Here is an 18985-nt window from a genome sequence, read left to right on the forward strand (position 1 = left end):
GGGGAGAAGTTTGTAGTATAAAACATTGTGAGAAACAGCTCCCTCTGAAGTGATGTCTTTTTCAAGAAAGAGGTAATTTTCCACGAACTTGATTTCGAGACATCAGATTTAGAACTCGAGGCCACGAAATCAAGCAGATGAAAGTACACAACCCCGTGTGACAATCTTTCATTATTATCTCGCAACTTCGAACACCAATTGAGCTCCATTGGTCACATGTTTGTTATGCATATGTGGAGATACACCAAGTGAGAAGACTGGTCTTTGACAATAACCAATAGTGTCCACTAAACGTTACATATTAAATGTTTAATAAGCCTATCACTCCGTTTTGTTGACGGATCCTGTTTTCAAAGCAGTAAACAAGTTTAATCATTGTATAAATAAAGAAAGAAATTGTCTTCGGATTGTGTTCTTATGTGCTATACAACTGCTTGTTGTGAGGTGACAAAATGTTTGTAGGGTTGTTTCAAAAGTGGAATACAATGATCAGCACAAATATACCGCGAAACTAAGTGGTTTTCCTTAAACTCCGTTAACTAACACTGATCGCCATTTTGCAGAGGCCAGATTAGTTCGGAAGAACTGCCCAGTCTGAAAATACAAGTATTTTTTAGGCATAATTATAACGGGCACAGACTGCCCTCTCAACAGAAAACTTTCCTTCAAACTTCTTATAAATTTGTTACATCCTTTTCCATAAGACGGGGTAACAGCACAGGGTATTTTCCGCTTGGAAGACACAGATCTGTGCATGCATTGACATGGGCCCGTTTCGAAACCACAGTTTCGGCTGAAGATTCGGCTTCAGACTACGTTCTCTCGGCTCTGAAGCCCTGAGCAAAACAGGCGCAATTGTAAAAACAACTGCAGGGCCAAGCTATGGCCTGAGGCGAATCTGGAGCCGAAGCCGTGGTTTCGACAACCTGCGGTCACCAAAACGCATGGGCCCTCAGACTATAACAAAACTTAGCTTTGCAGAGACAACACAGTTCCGTAGGAAGAAATCTTAATAGTAAAATTGTGGGTACAGCCATGTGTCAATCTCTTTTGTGTGAGTTGTGGCTCTGAAAAGAGCCGGTGTGTTCTTGACGTTTCAAACAGTATACTCTGCTCGTCTTCAGGAGAAAGCTGGACTGGTTGTGGCGCTTGGGGGACAAAGTATTTCTCAAATTATTTCTCATAATTTCACAGATTTCGCATTTTGTATTTAAAGGTTGTGTCCTTAATTGGGATGCAGCCTTTCGTTCCATTCATGCCAAAGTCTCTGAAAATCTTTACACTGATTAAGTTTATTTCCCATGGAATCGCTGGTGGCACCTAGGCCCTCTCGGCGTTTCCATTCAGCCAGTACCTTGAATATTTGCTGTTGCACGTTGACCGGGTAAACATTAGCCTTACACTGGTCGATACTACTTTGTGGTATCTCCAGTTGCTGTCTTGCGAAAGATTCCCACTCGGGACCCATTTGCGAAGCCAACCAATCAAGGTCCTTGTCGCTGACAGTTGGGTCTGCACATACATACGGAAAAAATAATGTAAGGATTAATTTAAATGTGTTTGATTGGATATATGAGGGGATCCCAAGTGTGAATCCTTGTGCCCGGCCGGGAGGCAATTTTTTTTCTCGTACCACACGCTGGCCATCGCATACACGCATAAGGTATGGGTGCTTTCCCAGACCCCTTCACTGTTGACCACGTGGCCAGCATGTGGTACGGTAAACAAAAATTGATGCACATAAGTTGGTCAAAATCATCCGATCATGCGCACTACGATCAAAGAGTTGGCCAAAAGTTGGGCAAGGTATGAAAAAACATAACGATATTTTCCAACATGGCGAGTGGAGGAGTGGCTGTGACGAGCGGGGTTTTCCAGTAGATATAGATCAAATTTGAAGGTTAATTTTTAACTAAATATGAAGTTGTGTTTTCTATTCAGTCGTACATAGTCGGACAGTTGCAGAGGGAGCAACAAAGTGACACTACTGTTGAATTAGTTTCAGTTTTTAGTTTCAGTTTTATCATGCCATTATGTGCAACGCCGGTTGTGGCATGTATGCGTGTGCTTGCGCTGCAACTGTCACGACTGTGTACAACAACTGAACAGGAAACAAACTGTATTTAGTTAAAAACTAACCTTCCAAAGCATCTACGAACCACTGAGCACCCTCTCGATTTTGAGAGAGATGCCAAGGCCTTGGAAGGTCACAGCTCATCACCGTTTGCCATCGTGGAAAAGATATTTTCTACGCCCGCTTGTATGACGTATCACAGAAGAAACTGTAAATCAAAGGGTTAATTACATTCACCATTTGTTGGATAACACCGAAAAGGGTTAAATCATTAATAAAATCATCGCCCAATTAGTGGGTTATTGATAATGTATTAAATACCCAGAAAATAGGTAAACAAAAAATTACCCAACTGTTGGTTACCAAAATATACCCAACTATTGATGAGGAAATATTACCCAATTGTTTGGCAATCAGAGTGCCTAACTTTGATGGGTAATATTTTGCCCAAAAGTTGGAGGAGTTCACTATTCGCCCTTAATTGGGTAAAAAGTTGGGAATTTTTTACCCAATTTGTTTACAGTGTGAAAGCACATAACTTCGTGTGACAAGGGTGTGACAAGGGTGTTTTTTCTTTAATTAATATATCGCAACTTTGACGACCAATTGAGCTCAAATTTTCACAGGTTTGTTATTTTATGCATATGTTGAGATACACCGAGTGAGAAAACTGGTCGTTGACATTTACCTATAGTCCCCACTGTCTTTAAATGGTGTACAAGATTGCCTTGGGAAACTGATCTTGGGTCGTTTTATCAGATAGTTAAGACTAGTCTTATCTCGAGTTAGGACGAGTACTCGTCCTAACTTAGGACTAGCCTTAAGTTTGTAATATCTCTCCTAGGACTAGTCCTAAGTAAGGACTTTGTGAGTCGACCCAGGGCCCAATTTCATAGAGCTGCTTAACGGTAAGCAAAAATAATTGCTGTAACTATTCGACCTCAATGCTAAATAAGCACGTAAACAAACTGTGCGCGCAAGATTTTAGATCGTTTGCTTAAGCAAAAAAGAAGAGGACAGGCCCCCCCTACTGGCAAAATGGCGGGCAGAGTGGCGAGAAAAAAAATCATCGCCTTCTTTGTCTTATTATGTATTATATAACACCCAAGCAGATCCTTGCCATTTGATTGGAGGATTGTCTGTCACGTGATAGCAAATAAAAGTACCATTGCACGCTGAGTCACTCACCGTGCTTTTTCGTTCCATCCGAAAAGTACCATTGCACGCTGGCAGGCGAAATAAATGCGGAGTGGCAATAAAAAAGTCGTTACCTTCTGTTGTGTCTGATATGTATTATTTGTAATGGTTCAAAGTGCCCCATGAAAGGTTTACACATTAACTTGAAAGTAAACAAGAAGACAATACATTGTACAACATTTTCTGAAGCATTTCAGACACTCGTTTATTTCGCCACACCTACCATTCAAACACACGTACAATACACACCGGCGCTGCGCCGGCACAGTAACAACGTTTGCAATGATGTTGCGACGGGGAGCAATTTGTTTTTCCAAACAGGGTGCCAGACTATATTTGGGTTTTAAAGCGTCCAGCAACAACGTGACATATGAAAAAGGGTTTCCGCCCTTGTTACAACACTCTATCGATACAAAGCTCTGCTAATGCATGTTGTGGTTCTGCTCGAATTTTTTCTTTATAAGTTACATGGTTGTGTGTTTGGTTCTGTATCAACAAGCCTACCTGTTTGAGGCTCACGCTTGCTTTTTTTCAACACCTGTGAGCTCCCCTGCAGTATCCCAAAAGTGTATTATTTTTATGTCAACCTGGCTAAACTGTATGTGCATATTATTGCATGTAATAGATTTGTTACTGTGGAAACAAACAAACAAACAAACAAACAAACAAACAAACAAACAAACAAACAAACAAACAAACAAACAAACAAACAAGCAAGCAAGCAAGCAAGCAAGCAAGCAAGCAAGCAAGCAAGCAAGCAAGCAAGCAAGCAAGCAAGCAAGCAAGCAAGCAAGCAAGCAAGCAAGCAAGCAAGCAAGCAAGCAAGCAAGCAAGCAAGCAAGCAAGCAAGCAAGCAAGCAAGCAAGCAAGCAAGCAAGCAAGCAAGCAAGCAAGCAAGCAAGCAAGCAAGCAAGCAAGCAAGCAAGCAAGCAAGCAAGCAAGCAAGCAAGCAAGCAAGCAAGCAAGCAAGCAAGCAAGCAAGCAAACAAACAAACCTTGAAACCTTAATTTCGTATAGTAGTATTTGAAGCAAATGGAACGATCGTCGGTTAAACACAATACCTGCTACGTCAAATTCTGGAAATTCCTCCCGGATCAACTCAGTCTTCCCAATGTCTCTCAGAATCTGCACAAGAACGTGCGGCTTATCTGGCGTGATCTTCCTTCGCCTGTGAAGATCATTCAACAACACAAGGACACTTTTCCTCTCGAGCTCCCCACACCTGAACTCTTCGCATCTTAACCTATTTTTGAACATCTCTACGTCGTCGGTGCCGGTTAGAGCACGGCTGATCCTAGCCAGTTGATTTGCATAATCCGGTGAGTGATACCTTGGATAAGACCGTGGTGTTGACATCAGGCCAATCCGTAACGGGACCGTCCTTTAAAAAAAGAGAAAAAAAAAACTCAAGATGACGCGCGATAAAAGCACTCACCTCTCCTAGTATTTGACATAGTTTGTTTTCTCGTCCTCATTTACTATCCTTATAGTAGTCACTAGCAAAATGCTTTATTATTATCAGGCTCTACTTAATTTATTACTATTATTGGTTTTATTATTATGGTGTTAATACTTTTATTCTCATCATTGTTGCCTTCCTCATTTCTTTCATTACGTTCTTGTTCCTGCTTATGTTTTGTTTGTCTGTCCTGAGGCCTCTCAACACAAGCCTTATAGTTTCTAGAAAATGCCTCCATATTATATTAAGATATTTTCTGCCATGAAAAATACCCTTGTTTATTGTTTACTCCTTTATAAATTATTGTTATGGCTTTGTACTGTTTTCGTGAAGTATGGAAATAAAAGTGCCTTTTAATTGAATTGAATTGAATTGAATTGAATTGAAAACAAATCTAGTATTTCCGATCCGAGTATGGGTTCGATCCCAGTCTTGACACTTTGTGTCCTTATTAAAGCCACTAAACACTTTTTTGTAATTACTTAAAAGAAATTAATAGCATAAAAACTTGCTTACAATAATGAGCAGAGAATAGCTGTTGTAAAACATTGTGAGAAACGGCTACCTCTTAAAGACAGTGGACACTATTGGTAATTGTCAAAGTTTAGTCTTCTCACTTGGTGTATCTCAATATATGCATAAAATAACAAACCTGTGAAAATTTGAGCTCGATTAGTCGTCAGAGTTGCGAGATACCTATGAAAGAATAGAACACCCTTGTCACACGAAGTTGTGTGCTTTCAGATGCTTGATTTCGGGACCTCAAATTCTAAACTTGAGGTCTCGAAATCAAATTTGTGGAAAATTACTTCTTTCTTGAAAACTACTCCACTTCAGAGGAAGCCGTTTTTCACAATGTTTTATACTACCAACCTCTCCCAATTACTCGTTACCAAGTAAGGTTTTATGCTAATTATTATTTTGAGTAATTACCAATAGTGTCTACTGCCTTAGGCAGTGGACACTACTGGTAATTACAACATATTTATTAGCATAAAATCTTTCTTGGTGACGAGTAATGGGGAGAGGTTGACGGTATAAAACAGTGTGAGAAACGGCTCCCTCTGAAGTGCCATTTTTTTCGAGAAAGAAGTAATTTTCCACGAATTTGATTTCGAGACCTCAGATTTAGAACTTGAGGTCTCGAAACCAACCATCTAAACGCACACAACTTCGTGTGACAGGGTTGCTTTTTTCTTTCATTATTATCTCGCAAGTTCGATGACCGATTGAGCTCATATTTTCACAGGTTTGTTATTGTATGCATATGTTGAGATACACCAATTGTGTGAAGGCTAGTCTATGACATTTACCAATAGTGTCCACTGCCTTTAAAGTAACGTCATTCTTGAGAAAGAGGTAATTTCTCACTCAAGACTTGAGGCATGAAGCCTTTTGTTTATGCAGCGGGAAGCGCACACATTGTGCAAACTTAATATTTTGCAACTTCAATGAACTTGAGTCAACATTTTCACAGATTTGTTATTTTATGCAAAATATTGAGATACACCAAGTGAGAGCAATGGTATTGGACAATAATTACCAATACCAAAATGTGTCCAGTGCCTTTAAGCAATGCATCAAAATCACTATTGATAGTGTAAAATATTAACGCGAACAGAATTGGAGATATTACAACAATCTCTGGCAACACGGAACTTAAAGATTACAGTATAGAAACAATTAACGAAAGTAAAATATTGTCACGTAAGACAAATTACGAAACAGTAACAACAATAACTCATCCCAATACCGTGTGAAAGTTTCTAGGCGGTTAAAGACACTGGACACGAGTCTTCTCACTTGGTGTATCTCAACATATGCATAAAATAACAAACCTGTGAAAATTTGAGCTCAATATTGGTCTTCGAAGTTGCGGGATAATAATGAAAGAAAAAACACCCTTTTAAAGCCATTATACACTTTCGGTAAACAGTATTGTCCAAGTCCCACACTTCGTGTATCACAACTTATATATAAAATAACAAACCTGTGAAAATTTAGGCTCAATCGGTCATCGGAGAAAACAACAGGAAAACCCACTCTTGTTTACGCACGTTTCGCCGTGCCATGTTTAAAACAAATCCGTAATTCTCGCTATCGAAAATTTATATTGTTTTAATGTTTTTTCAAAAAGTAAAGCATTTCATGGAATAATATTTCAAGAGAAGTCTTTCACTATTACCTTCCGTAAACCCTGTATATTATTTGTAAATCTGTGAACTTTTTTTCTGTACCGAAAGTGTATAATGGCTTTAACACGAAGTTTGATTTCGAGACCTCAAAATCTAATTCTGAGGTCTCGAAATCAAATTCGTGGAAAAAATACCGCTTTCTCGATAACTATACGTTACTTCAAAGTGAGCAGTTCTCACAATTTTTTTTACTATCAACAGCTCTCCATAATCGTTACCAGGTAAGGTTTTATGTTATAATTATTTTGAGTAATTACCAATAGTGTCCAGTACATTTAAGCAAAAAAAAAATGTGTTTAAGACTTTTTTTTCTTGTTTACTGTTGAATTATTAATATGTGCCTATTATAGGCGGAAACATTTTTTTGAGAAATATTAATAGGAAAAGGGATATTATGTGTCCGTGGATTAACAATTAATAATATCTGGTAACACGGAACTCAAAGATTGGACATGGAATTTAATCGTGACATCATCTATATACGCAAGTAAAATATTATAATGGCAAGACAAAATGAAAAAACAAAAAACAATTGCCCATCAACCCGTGTTGACTTCACGACCACGACAGGTTCAGGCATGCATGCTTCGTTATTGAAGTGAAAAGGGGCACAAAGGCATTTTGACCTTGGTAAAATATCAGGAACTTGTCAATTTCTACTGGAGCATTTCAAGGGCACCATGGCAATGACTGGGGGCATGGAAGCAAACGCCTCCGTGCCTCGTTGACGTATCAATCAAGCCTGCAGGTTTTTCTGAATTGTCGAGTTATAAGGTTTATAATATTATTAAAGGCCGTGTCCGAAACGGCGACTTCGGCTACAGCTACGGCTAGATCGCGCGCGTCTGCCTATTCTTCAACACTGGTAGACGCGCTGATCTAGACGTAGACTGATCTGAGAGACTTAATGAAAACATTGGCTCGGCACACACACATGTGGCATCACCCAAACGCACTCGCCCAATCGATTTAGCCATAATAATAATAATAACAACAACATCGCATTACTTCATTTACCAAACAAAAATTGCATGCATTTTGAAACGAATTTTAATAATTGATATTGCAGTAGGCTACAAATTATTGATCGTGATTGTACCCAACCACCTCGTTGTCATTCCCCCCAACACAGGGCCCCAGTCTAACACATCTGATGGCAATCGAGAGTATAACACAGCCATATCCCGATTTGATATTAGATTTGATATTCAGTAAGCAGTAATGTAGCAGTGCAAATTAGTGGGGATGCAAAATGTACATTACCAATGAAGAAAATGCGCTCCAATGTTCACAGCTCGTCTGAAAAAGAGAACTGATAAAATCCAGCAGTAGGGTGTATACTAATTATCAATATTACGAATAGCCCAGCCGCTATCGACTGGATGGCGCTTGTGATGATAATAATATGATAATGTAACTAGGGTATGGATGAGAGATATAGTAATAGGGCGCCAGCATGCGGTGGTGCACTGATTTGTGTCTACCCATCACTTCGTGCTGCTACATAGACTGCTGGGGTGGGGGGGGGGGGGGGGGGGGGGAGGGATTATAGCGATCAAAGCGGTTGAATAACTGTTTGTCTCCGATCATGCAAGTCAAAAGGCCGCTATACACGCATCGATTTAAGGACACCAGGAGGAGCTCCGCCCCTAATTTTGACTGCTGGGGAGCTAATGGCTAACTGCGATCCCGAGAGATGATCATGGAAAACAGGTTTCAGGTTTATCCACACTACCGTTAAGCAGTACCGGTAGGAAAACTACTTATATCGGAACTTTTAAGTAGTATGGGGAGGTCGAGAAAAGAAGCCTAACTCATGTACAAGTCTGGCCTCTTCAAAAAGCTTTTTGTGATCTTAGACGAGCATTACCAATTCTGTATGTCAAAAAAAAAACATCTCATGATTGGTTGCTCTGTTTCCAACCAACTAAACACAAAGTTTGAATATCTTTTGTCTGTCATTATTGCAAACTGTGGCTGTTTTCTTCTTTCCACGGTTGTTCATCCTGGGTTGGCGAAAACAAACTCGGGCTGTGGCGGCGACGTTGCACTGCAAGAAATTACTGCGGGAAAGTAGCGCAACGAGATCGATCACCACTGGGAACGAGTTTGGGGACGCATGCATCCCGCGCACCTGAGTACCGCTCGTACCGCTTTATCACCTCGTTCTCTGTCGTGACGCTATTATGGTAAGTACATGTAGTTAATTGATCTCCTCGCCCCCACTTAGTGTATGAACACCTGCACGAGGAACAAGTGCGTGTGATTTATGGTGTGTTGATTTGATGTTTGTGTTATTGTTTACAACAGTCTACGCAGTATTTACTACTGTCAGTTGTCAGAGATATATCGAAGCTGTGGAATCGTAGACAAAAGGTACGTTGGTTTGGATCCAATTGACTTGAGGTCTAGCACTAGCAGCTTTAGACCTAGCTAGCTGCAGCTCTGACCCGTGGGCCAAGTTTCCGTATGGCGCCACCACTTTTTCATTCAAAATGAAATAATACATTATCTAATTTTTCTCAGAGATGTCTCTCTTTGTAAAAATTAGTTAAAAAGTGGTGGCGGGATAACTTTCCGTATGGCGCCACCACTTTTTCACTCATTTTTACAAAAAGGGATATATCAATCAGGTAAATTAGATACTATATTATTTTATTTCGAATGAAAAAGTGGTGGCGCCATACGGAAACTTTTCCTGGTGGCGCACTACGGCAAGTTATCCTTCTTTTTTCGAAATTTTGACATCATCGGTCATGACAATGTCAAAATTTGATGAAGTATACATACGTTACATGTACAGGGGTGGATTTCACAAAGGTAGTCCTAACCATGGAGCAATAAACTAGTTTATTGCTCCATGTCCTAGTTTATTGCTCCATGCTTAGGATTAGTCCTAGCATGGAGCAACGGTCCTAGGCAATGCTAAGAGATAGGACCAGTCCTAAGTTAGGATGAGATACTGGTCCTAACTTAGGACTGGTCCTATCTCTTAGCATTGCCTAGGGTGAGTAGGACTAGTCCTAAAGGACTACCTTTGTGAAATCCACCCCAGAACGCATATTTTGTTTTGCAACAGAATTCTGAAGACTGCAATTTCTGATGAAGGCTCTACAGTATACCATAGATTGCTTTCGTTATCTAAAAAATCTATAAAAAAACTGTCTAAAATATTTCTCTTTGTTCGATCGACAAGTTGGGTCATGTTGTTTCTTTAAGACTCCGGTAAGAGTTCTTCATATAAAGAAAACTCTTATTTAGACACTGGACACCTTTGGGTATTGTGAAAAACCAGCCTTCTCACTTGGTGTATCCCAACATATGCACAAAATAACAAACCTGTGAAAATTTGAACTACAGTTTTAAAGGCAGTGGACACTAAATTGGTATTTGTCAAAGACTAGCCTTCACAGTTAGTGTATCTCAATGTATGCATAAAATAATAAACCTGTGAAAATTTGAGCTCAATTGGTCGTCGAAGTTGCGAGATAATAATGAAAGAAAAAAACGCCCTTGTCAAACGAAGTTGTGTGCATTTAGATGGTTGATTTCGAGACCTCAAGTTCTACATCGGAGGTCTCGAAATCAAATTCATGGAAAATTTACTTCTTTCTCGAAAACTACGGCACTTCAGAGGGAGCCATTTCTAACAGTGTTTTATACCATCATCCTCTCCCCTATTACTCGTCACCAAGAAAGGTTTTATGCTAATAATTATTTTGAGTAAATTTACCAATAGTGTCCACTGCCTTAATAATAGTCAGGTTTTCATTAACACCATGATTATTTCTACATGAGTTAGGGTGGTTCTGAAAAGAACCATTGGTTCAATTGTGTCGTCTATAACTAGGTTTTAGTTAATGGTAATTTTAAGCAATTGTGGGTTTTTTTACGGTCAAGGGCAAAATTTATTGTTTGTGCTTTACTTACATAGGCATCTTACTAAAGGGAGATGTTTGCAATACGTCCAAAGATTCAGGTTGTACTGTTTATACCATGGTATCATAACTTGTGTTTATGACTATTATGAGTGATTGTTCACAAGGCTTTTATCATGAACCTTCAACGTAGTTGCGTAATCTCATGATTTTAAGTTAATTCTATGACGGCATAAATGTCAGCTCAAAACATTGTTTCCAGTTTGAAATACTGATGACCTCACTTTGCATAGAGACTGGGAAAACCATTGTGTAGTATATTCACAAAAGCAATGCCCAATATGGGGCAGAGGGGAATTCCACTTCCTCAAATGTCAGCTCAAAACATGTTTCCAATTTGAAATACTGATGACCTCACTTTGCATAGAGACTGGGAAAACCATTGTGTAGTATATTCACAAAAGCAATGCCCAATATGGGGCAGAGGGGAATTCCACTTCCTCAAATTGTTCCATACTTGTATATGCTTGTATACACCCTACTTTGTGTACAGAATTAGCCCCCTCCCCCCCCCCCCCATCCTTTAAGGAATTTCACTTTCAGAGACAAGTCATAGTTACATGTCAGGGTTTGCCCTTAACACTAGCCTGGCGTAAATTGTCCAGTAAAAACTGCTACGGGCTAGTAAAACACCACCTCTCAAACTTGCCCTGTGGGCTACTAACAACTGTGCAACCTACTTGTTTAAAAATGCTCATATTCCTTCCATTCAGATGTGGATAGGAGCCTAATACATTTTTTTAATTTGTTAATTTATTTTTGAGTGTTTGAGTGTTTAAGTGTCACTTTATTTGCCTTTTACACTGGTTGTGATTGCTACCGTTAATGCACTCAGAAAGATACAATGACTTTTGACAATCTAAAAAAAAGAGGAAATTTTCTAGACATTCCTCTATGCGATAGAGCGGTCACATTATTTACAATCAGGGCTACTAACACTTCCTGGGGGCATGGAGGAAGGAAGAGAAGGAGCTCAAACGACGCGCAAAACTGCAGAGTAACAAAAGAATACCCTGACAATGCCTCTGTCTGACCAATGGAAAAAGATAGGGAGACCTCCAGCTGGACGACCGATTGAAGAGCAGGATTAGATCTCTTTGTACAGAAGGTGTGGTACCGCCAGTCTGCGCCGTTGCCTGCGTGTAAAGTTGAATTATTGGAGACAAGAATTGTGAATATACAAATTTTCATTTACCGTTTGTGGTGTTTCACGAAAATATCATGGCATATTTTTACATTTTTTGTGACTTTCCTGTCACTAGCGGTGGTTCAAAATTTGGGTATTAGCACACGAGGGTGGTTGGTATTCAATTGTGTTTTTTGATTTGGTGGGCGAAAGTGTACACAATTTTTATCTGGTCTGTATTATATCCATACGACATACGACACCATAGTTGAGTGAAGAACCAAGTGCGCACGCGCAAACTCACATACGCCAGGTCGCCCATTGTTTGTATAAGGTATGTGGGTGATTACGAGGTGTCGTCAAACGACCGCGGTACCACGGGTTCGATTTTTGAAGTCCCTTCGTTCGAGCTCCTTCTCTTCCTTCCTCCATGCTGGGGGCAAGTTAAACTCAGAGGTTATTGGCTACTTAACAAAAAGCTTATGCGCAAGGCCTGCATGTACTTCCATGGTTACACCCCGCATATGGAGCACTTAATGTAAGAAATGCAGTGAAAACAAATGTGATTTCATTGTTCCAAAGTCTATTGTTTGTGCAACATTTGATGTCTGTGTTCACTGTTGTTATTTTTGTGACAATCAACCAGTCCTTCAAGAAAATTCTGGTGTTGAATAACAAGATGTCCCTTTGTCTGCAAAGAAACGTTGTTTATTAAACAATCTCTACATAGTTCTTTAGGACACAATAAACTGACAAGAAGCATAAATGTAAGAATCTTAGGAATTGTTTTTGAACACTTTAATTTAACCCAGTTTGGGGTTATTATGTGAACATTTTATGAGCAGACACATTTTTGTTCATTTGAAATTAAAGGCACTTTTGATAATTGTCAAAGACTAAGCAGGTATCACAACGTGCATTAAAATAAAATACACTGTGAGCATTTGGGCTCATCTGGTCATGGATGTTGCAGGAAAAGAATGAAATAAGAAACACCCTTGTTGCATAAAATGATGTGCTTTTAGATGCCAAAATGCCTGAAGCTTTTCTCAGAATTCAAATTTTTGTTGTGACCTCTTTCTGTAATGTAAATTTAAGTTATTTAATTTCAATACCAAAATATCTGAGGGATGAAATCTATGTTTGGGAATACTTTGTTGGTGAAAAGTGTATTTGAAATAATGTCAGTCACGTAATAAGAAACAACAAATTCATGTATTTTCTGTTATATCATAGTTAGATGTCAGCAGTGCTCTTGGAGCTAAATACAGACTCCACCCTACATGGTCGAACCCAAGCAGCCGGATCCAACAAATATTGACAGCCCTGAGAAGGAGTGCAGTATTGCTATTCATTCACAGACACAACACGATGACGCTCGGGATGCTCCCATCGTTAAGTACATGTTGACCTTCTTAGGACACTAGTACAGAGCCAGAAGTGTATTTGGAATGAGCATGCACACTTCTTGACACACACGCCGTGAAACTTGTCCACTCGCCATACAAAGTCATGCACATACAAACAGATCCAGTTACATGGCCGACAGCATCAATCAAAGCACTGTAGCAATCTACCTACTTTGCATGCGTAAAGATGAGTACATAATTTGATCCATCGACGTTCCTGTGGTCGGTCGTCGTTGGCACCAGGATGGCTTCATTCTGCGGACATTTGTCAGTGTTTATACCCATTTGTCTGCAGTGGTTGGCATGGGTCGTAACGGCTCAGCAGAAAAATATTCCAGGTGAGTTGAGTAGGCTTATTATTTAAAACAACTTGTAACAATATTAAAGTCAACGATTTACATTCACCATGCAATTTTCCTCTGGTAAGGGGTACTTAAATATTTGTACTAGAACTTTGCAAAGGGCACCACAGCAAACGCAGAGGGCACCATGGCAATATCTATGGGGGCCGTGGGTTGTTGCAAAACCTGCCCTATAAATGTGTGCAATACACTGACAAGAGACAATCGGGGAAGATATTTGACCCTTGGAAATAAGTAGGATAAAGCAGTACAATGTATATCATGGCAAGATTGCTTTTCATGCTATTTAAAAACGATTATGCTGACCTTTCTGACAAGTCTCATGAAAACTAAAGATCCCTGGTTTGTGGTCAGATCACCGGATAAATCTATTTGAAATCCTGGCTAAACTAATATTTGTTTAAACCATCGAAGGTTTCCTTTTAGTTTTTCAGCCAACTTTTCGACTAGACACTTTCATTTTCATGAAATGTTGCAATCCTTCAAGTTGTAGTCTTACCCAATCTTTAGTTGCTAATACTAAACAGAAATAATATAAATTTGTAAGCCCTATTTTTATCCTTTCCTCGAACTGCTGTTTGGTTGGTTAATGATGAAAAGTTAATCATATCCACTAGGCCTTAAAGGGAAGGTACACGTTTGGTAATTACTCAAAACAGATATTAACTTTAAAACTGACCTGGTTACGAGCATTGGAGAGCTTTTAAAAGTGTAAAACACTGAGGGAAACGACTCCCTCCGAAGTATTGTAGTTTTTGAGAAAGAGGTAACTTCTCACTAAAATAATAAAAGACTGCTAGCTAGAAGTTTTTTATTCCTATCTGAAAGCGTTGTTTCTTTCATCATTTTCTCGCCACTTCGATGACCGATTGAGCCCAAATGTTCACTGGCTCGTTATTTTATGGTTATGATTGGATACACCAAGTGAGAACACTGATCTTTGACAATTACCAAACGTGTACAGTGCCTTTAAGATCAGTCATGATGATCTGTTACTTGCTAAATTGAACGATTGAAATTACCCATTTGAAAAAAACCCATAAGTGTTCCTGCATTAGGCCTGTACATGCATGCTTTGTTTTTGAAAGGGCAAGGGCACCAAGGCATGTTCTCCTTGGTAAAGGGCTTTCTACAGTAGGAGGAAATTTTACATTTCTACTGGAGCATGGGCTTGGAGGCACTCGCCTTCAGTGCCTCTGTGAAGTATCAGGCCTGTTACCCTCATTGTATACAGATATTTAGGGACTCAAATGAAATGACACCTCAAAGCGTGACTGGACAGTCATACCTAGTCAGTTAATTACTTCACATACTTGTAATGACACATAATGAGTTGCCTCATTATTCTATCATTAAATCACAGGCCAGTGAGCATCCATAGGGTTATCAATATTGAAAAATACAGCCAGTGAATGATGCTTAATGACACTTTTTGTTATGGTTTGTTAGAAATAAACCAGGAGCGCAACTTCGTAAGCTGATCAAGCAGAAAATCTTGCTGAAAATTAATCACTAAGCCAAAATTTGACGGGAACCGGTCATTTTAGGCAAATTTGTTCACTGTATGTCTTGGCTGGTAGAATATTTCTGTTAATAAATGTAAGTAACGGTAAGCATTTATTTTGCTTTGCACACTGTTTTGGGACATTGAACCAATGACCCTGGATTGCATAAAGGCCGAGTTATAGTCGGTCAGGCGATGGTCGGGCGTCGGAAATCTAGACGCACGATCATAAAAAGACACGCGACCATCGCGTGCCCGACTATAAACTGGCCTTAAGGCTACTTTACATAAGTCATCGATGCATAATTTCGTAAAGCCTAACAGCACAAAAATTGATAGGCGTAGAAATACACTTCTTTACATTCAGCAGAAAAAGGTGACCATGCAGCCATTATAATGCAAATGGGATATTCTTTATCTCTGATGCAAAACTAACATCTATTTAAAATTGTTGCAGTACCCGCTGCTGACACATAGGATTGGACCTGCCTTTATCCACTGGGCTTCCTAGCTCGATGGTTTAGTAGTAAGACATCTGCTCTAGCAATGCAAACGTTGTGGGTTCCAATCCCATTCTAGTCAGATGCATGTGGGTATTGTCTTTTCACAGAACTCGGGGAAAATACTGAGTATACAGTGCTTAGTACACATCAGTTTAAGAGTCAAAAGCAAAGTATAAATATTCTTTATCCCGATGCAAAACTAACATCTATAATGTTGTGATCTTTGCCTACATACAGTTGTTATTTCTATTCTAATAAGTTTATGTTCCATACCTTGTGTATGGAATGGAAATAAAGTGAATTGAAAGTAAGAAACTTTTAAAGTAATAAATGTGAAACGTATTGCTCTCATTTCAGTTTGGACATGGTTGGATGGCTCAATGCTCGTCAATCAATCAAGCACGCTGACACGTCACACAACGGGGAAGCAGTACCCAGGCAGCAGGGTCGACAGTGCTGTATGGACGGATACCGACACTGGGGTAATGTGGATGTTCGGTGGGAGGGTGGGGAGTGGATCGCCCGCTCTGAATGAGCTATGGAGGTACTCCATGTCGTCAGGGGATTGGACGAACGTCAGACATGATCGGGAACATAAATGGCCGCAGTCTCGCTATGCCGCTGCTGTATGCGGAGTGCCGGGTTCCTTTCTTGTGGTTCATGGAGGAGCGGAATCAGCAGTGAATCACTTAAGCGACACGTGGTTGTATCATCTGCATAATGAGTCGTGGACATTATTGCAGGAGAGCTTCGACCCAGGCGCTCAAACCAAGAGACTGCATTGGTGTACGCGGAAAGCGTTGTGGTTGCTGACCTTGAAAGAAACAACTATTGATCCAAACACTATGTGGAGGTATTCACTCATGAACTACGAGTGGGAACAAGTCAGTGCTGACTTTGATGATGTTCTAAGTAGACAAACTCATGTAGTTGGACAGAGATACGGGTCGACCACTTGGGTAGTGAACGACACCGAGTTATACCTTTTAGGAGCGAGACCCTCTGATAGCGGACATAATGAAGAGGAGAGATGTCAGGGGAAGAAACAGGAGTGCGCCCTCTGGAGATTCTCAACCGTTTCAAATAAGTGGAGGCGGGTTAGCTTTAATTATACGAACACAAAAGCAGGGGAGGTTGTCGACAGTGATTTGATCGAGTTTAACGCGACACCAGGCTGCCCTGCCAAAGAGGCCTCTTGGCAAGACACAGACGGCAACCTGTGGCTGCAGGATAGCTCCGCAGGTATGGACACCTGCGAGAAAAAACCGCATGCAAGATCAGACTTATGGATGTTTGATCTACAACACAACAGGTGGGAACATTTCAAGAGCCTACTGTCACCTCAGTACCAACTCGGTTATGAAATCATCGAGGGGACGAGTGATGTTCGCAACCACCCCGCCCCACGTGCCTACTGTGCCAGCTGGTCCTGGAACAACACTTATTATTTATTCGGCGGGCTCGCGAGAAACGGGAGCAATGGCGCCCTCAATGATCTGTGGAGTTTCCAGTTGGTCGGCGTGGACAGCCTTGAGGGAAGACCAACTAGTACGATGGCCATCTCACCCGTTGGTGTCTTTTTCCTCTCACTCGGTGCCCTATGTTTCTTAGCCTTGCTTGTATTCAGTATAATATTCTTTTCAAAATGTTCCACGGGGCCGAGGTTGAAACCGCCCAATCATTTTGGCGATAAGATTCGATATTCTCCTGTTGAGACTGATGAGGTGTTTATCACATAGCGCTTCACACAAAGTACTCAAGACGGTCCGCTGCATATCTGACAGCAGTCAGGCCTCGAAATAAACCCACGGCACCCACAGCAATTGCTGTAGTGCCCTGTGCTTTTGCTGTGGTGCACTTTGCAAAGTTTCCTCGTAGAAGTGCCCCTTGCTAGAGGAAAATTGCGGTGCCCCTTCAGGGCCGAAATTCAAGATCTGTGCAGTGATAGGTCTTGAGACTGGTCTCGGTATCTCAAGACCAGTTTTGCCGGTCTCCGGTCTGGTACCTTTATGGTCTTGGTCTCTGCTCGACCATCTGGGTCTCGGTCTTGGTCTTGGACCTTCAGGTCTCAGCCTCTTGGATTATCGGGTCTCGAGTACTACACTGAATTATAATGCTCTCATAACTGCCATTGTTCAGAAATTTCTTAAGCCCGAGATACAGTCGACTCTCGTTATGACAGGATTAATGTTTTAAAGAGGACGCAAAACAAAAATACAGGCTTAGAATTTTCATCTTTGAAAGGGCAAATTTTTCATTAGCAAATCTTTAAAGGCAGTGGACACTATTGGTAATTACTCAAAATATTTATTTGCATAAAACCTTTCTTGATTACGAGTAATGGGGAGAGGTTGATAGTATAAAATCGTATTAAAATCGCATCGCAGGAAGTATTCGCAAGAAGTATGAACCAGGCTTTATAACGAGAGTTGACTGCACTACATGTAAATGATGTACATTACATTGATACATATATTGCTACAAAGTAAACATTCCTTGCCATTACCTGCATAGTGTTGTTGGTCTAGATTTGTCAAATGAAAGTTATGTATTAAAACAGGGTACTGTCAAAGACAACATTCAATGTTATTCGTTTATCTACTTGATCATTCTTTATTTTAAGTGTTTTAGAATACTGCAAGTGATCTTTGGAATCAATGATATGTATGAAAAACATTTCTTAGCCACTTAAACTACGTTTGTTTACTACTAATCTTGTTCATGAGGTGAACACATTCTCAAGTCATTAAGAGTAGGTAGTCCGGGCAAAAACAGTGGGGAACAGGGTTTAGCCAGAACTTTGCATAAGGCAATAACTGTGTTAGCAGATAATGGTTAGTGAAATGAAAATGCGCACAAGCACCAATTTCAAGCTAACCTGTGAAATACACTTATTATTGTTCTAAAATATAATTATTTCATTTCAAATTTCCAACCATTCACGCTAAAATTAACAAAAATTAGAAAATAATTGTAATAAATGTGGCGACTAGACTACAGAGGAAAACATTATAAAAATTATCCTTTAACCAAAAGGTTCAGTTGACCAAAGATGATCTCTAAGAAATAAAATAGCATTACACATATTTGCAATAAGCGCAAATGTTTTCTGCTTCAGTATGAGCTGATAATTTCCTTACAATAAACAGAGCCATGAAATTGTGCTACTGCATCGAAGTAGCATGGCTACAGATAAAACCAAAAGTAGTTCAACGTT

At 40.0% G+C, this 18985-nt stretch overlaps 2 protein-coding genes across 5 annotated transcripts; one reads left to right on the forward strand and one right to left on the reverse strand.

Annotated features, from left to right (window-relative positions):
• Positions 1-44: 44 nt before the first annotated feature.
• On the reverse strand, positions 45-10913 carry LOC117292269. 2 transcript variants are annotated; one of them, XM_033774266.1, is made up of 3 exons: positions 10857-10913; positions 4334-4653; positions 45-1512 (listed from the first exon to the last, which is right to left on the reverse strand). In XM_033774266.1, exons 1-3 carry the CDS (start codon positions 10862-10864, stop codon positions 1226-1228), a joined length of 615 nt encoding a protein of 204 aa, XP_033630157.1. In that variant the 5' UTR covers positions 10865-10913; the 3' UTR covers positions 45-1225. The 2 variants fall into 2 exon arrangements, with proteins under 2 accessions (XP_033630157.1, XP_033630165.1); XM_033774274.1 differs by lacking the exon at positions 10857-10913 and adding an exon at positions 8190-8373.
• LOC117292249 lies at positions 9043-18045 on the forward strand. Of its 3 annotated transcripts, none has more exons than XM_033774256.1 (3): positions 9043-9115; positions 13227-13737; positions 16126-18045. In XM_033774256.1, the coding sequence occupies exons 2-3, from the start codon at positions 13644-13646 to the stop codon at positions 17505-17507; spliced, it is 1476 nt and encodes a 491-aa protein (XP_033630147.1). In that variant the 5' UTR covers positions 9043-9115; positions 13227-13643; the 3' UTR covers positions 17508-18045. The 3 variants fall into 3 exon arrangements, with proteins under 3 accessions (XP_033630147.1, XP_033630130.1, XP_033630138.1); XM_033774239.1 differs by lacking the exon at positions 9043-9115 and adding an exon at positions 9179-9302; XM_033774247.1 differs by lacking the exon at positions 9043-9115 and adding an exon at positions 9179-9302 and having other exon boundaries at positions 13231-13737.
• Positions 18046-18985: the final 940 nt, after the last annotated feature.

Source organism: Asterias rubens, chromosome 1 (genome assembly GCF_902459465.1).
Source record: "Asterias rubens chromosome 1, eAstRub1.3, whole genome shotgun sequence".
NCBI classification, from domain to species: domain Eukaryota; kingdom Metazoa; phylum Echinodermata; class Asteroidea; order Forcipulatida; family Asteriidae; genus Asterias; species Asterias rubens.

Excerpts from the sequence above, each read along its gene's own strand:
- LOC117292249 (XM_033774256.1), top strand. The coding sequence starts at position 13,644 with ATGGCTTCATTCTGCGGACATTTGTCAGTGTTTATACCCATTTGTCTG. Across the intron at positions 13,738-16,125 it reads TCAGCAGAAAAATATTCCAG|TTTGGACATGGTTGGATGGC; the intron begins GTGAGTTGAGTA and ends CTCTCATTTCAG.
- LOC117292269 (XM_033774266.1), bottom strand. Across the intron at positions 1,513-4,333 it reads TCCAGAATTTGACGTAGCAG|ACCCAACTGTCAGCGACAAG; the intron begins GTATTGTGTTTA and ends ATGTATGTGCAG.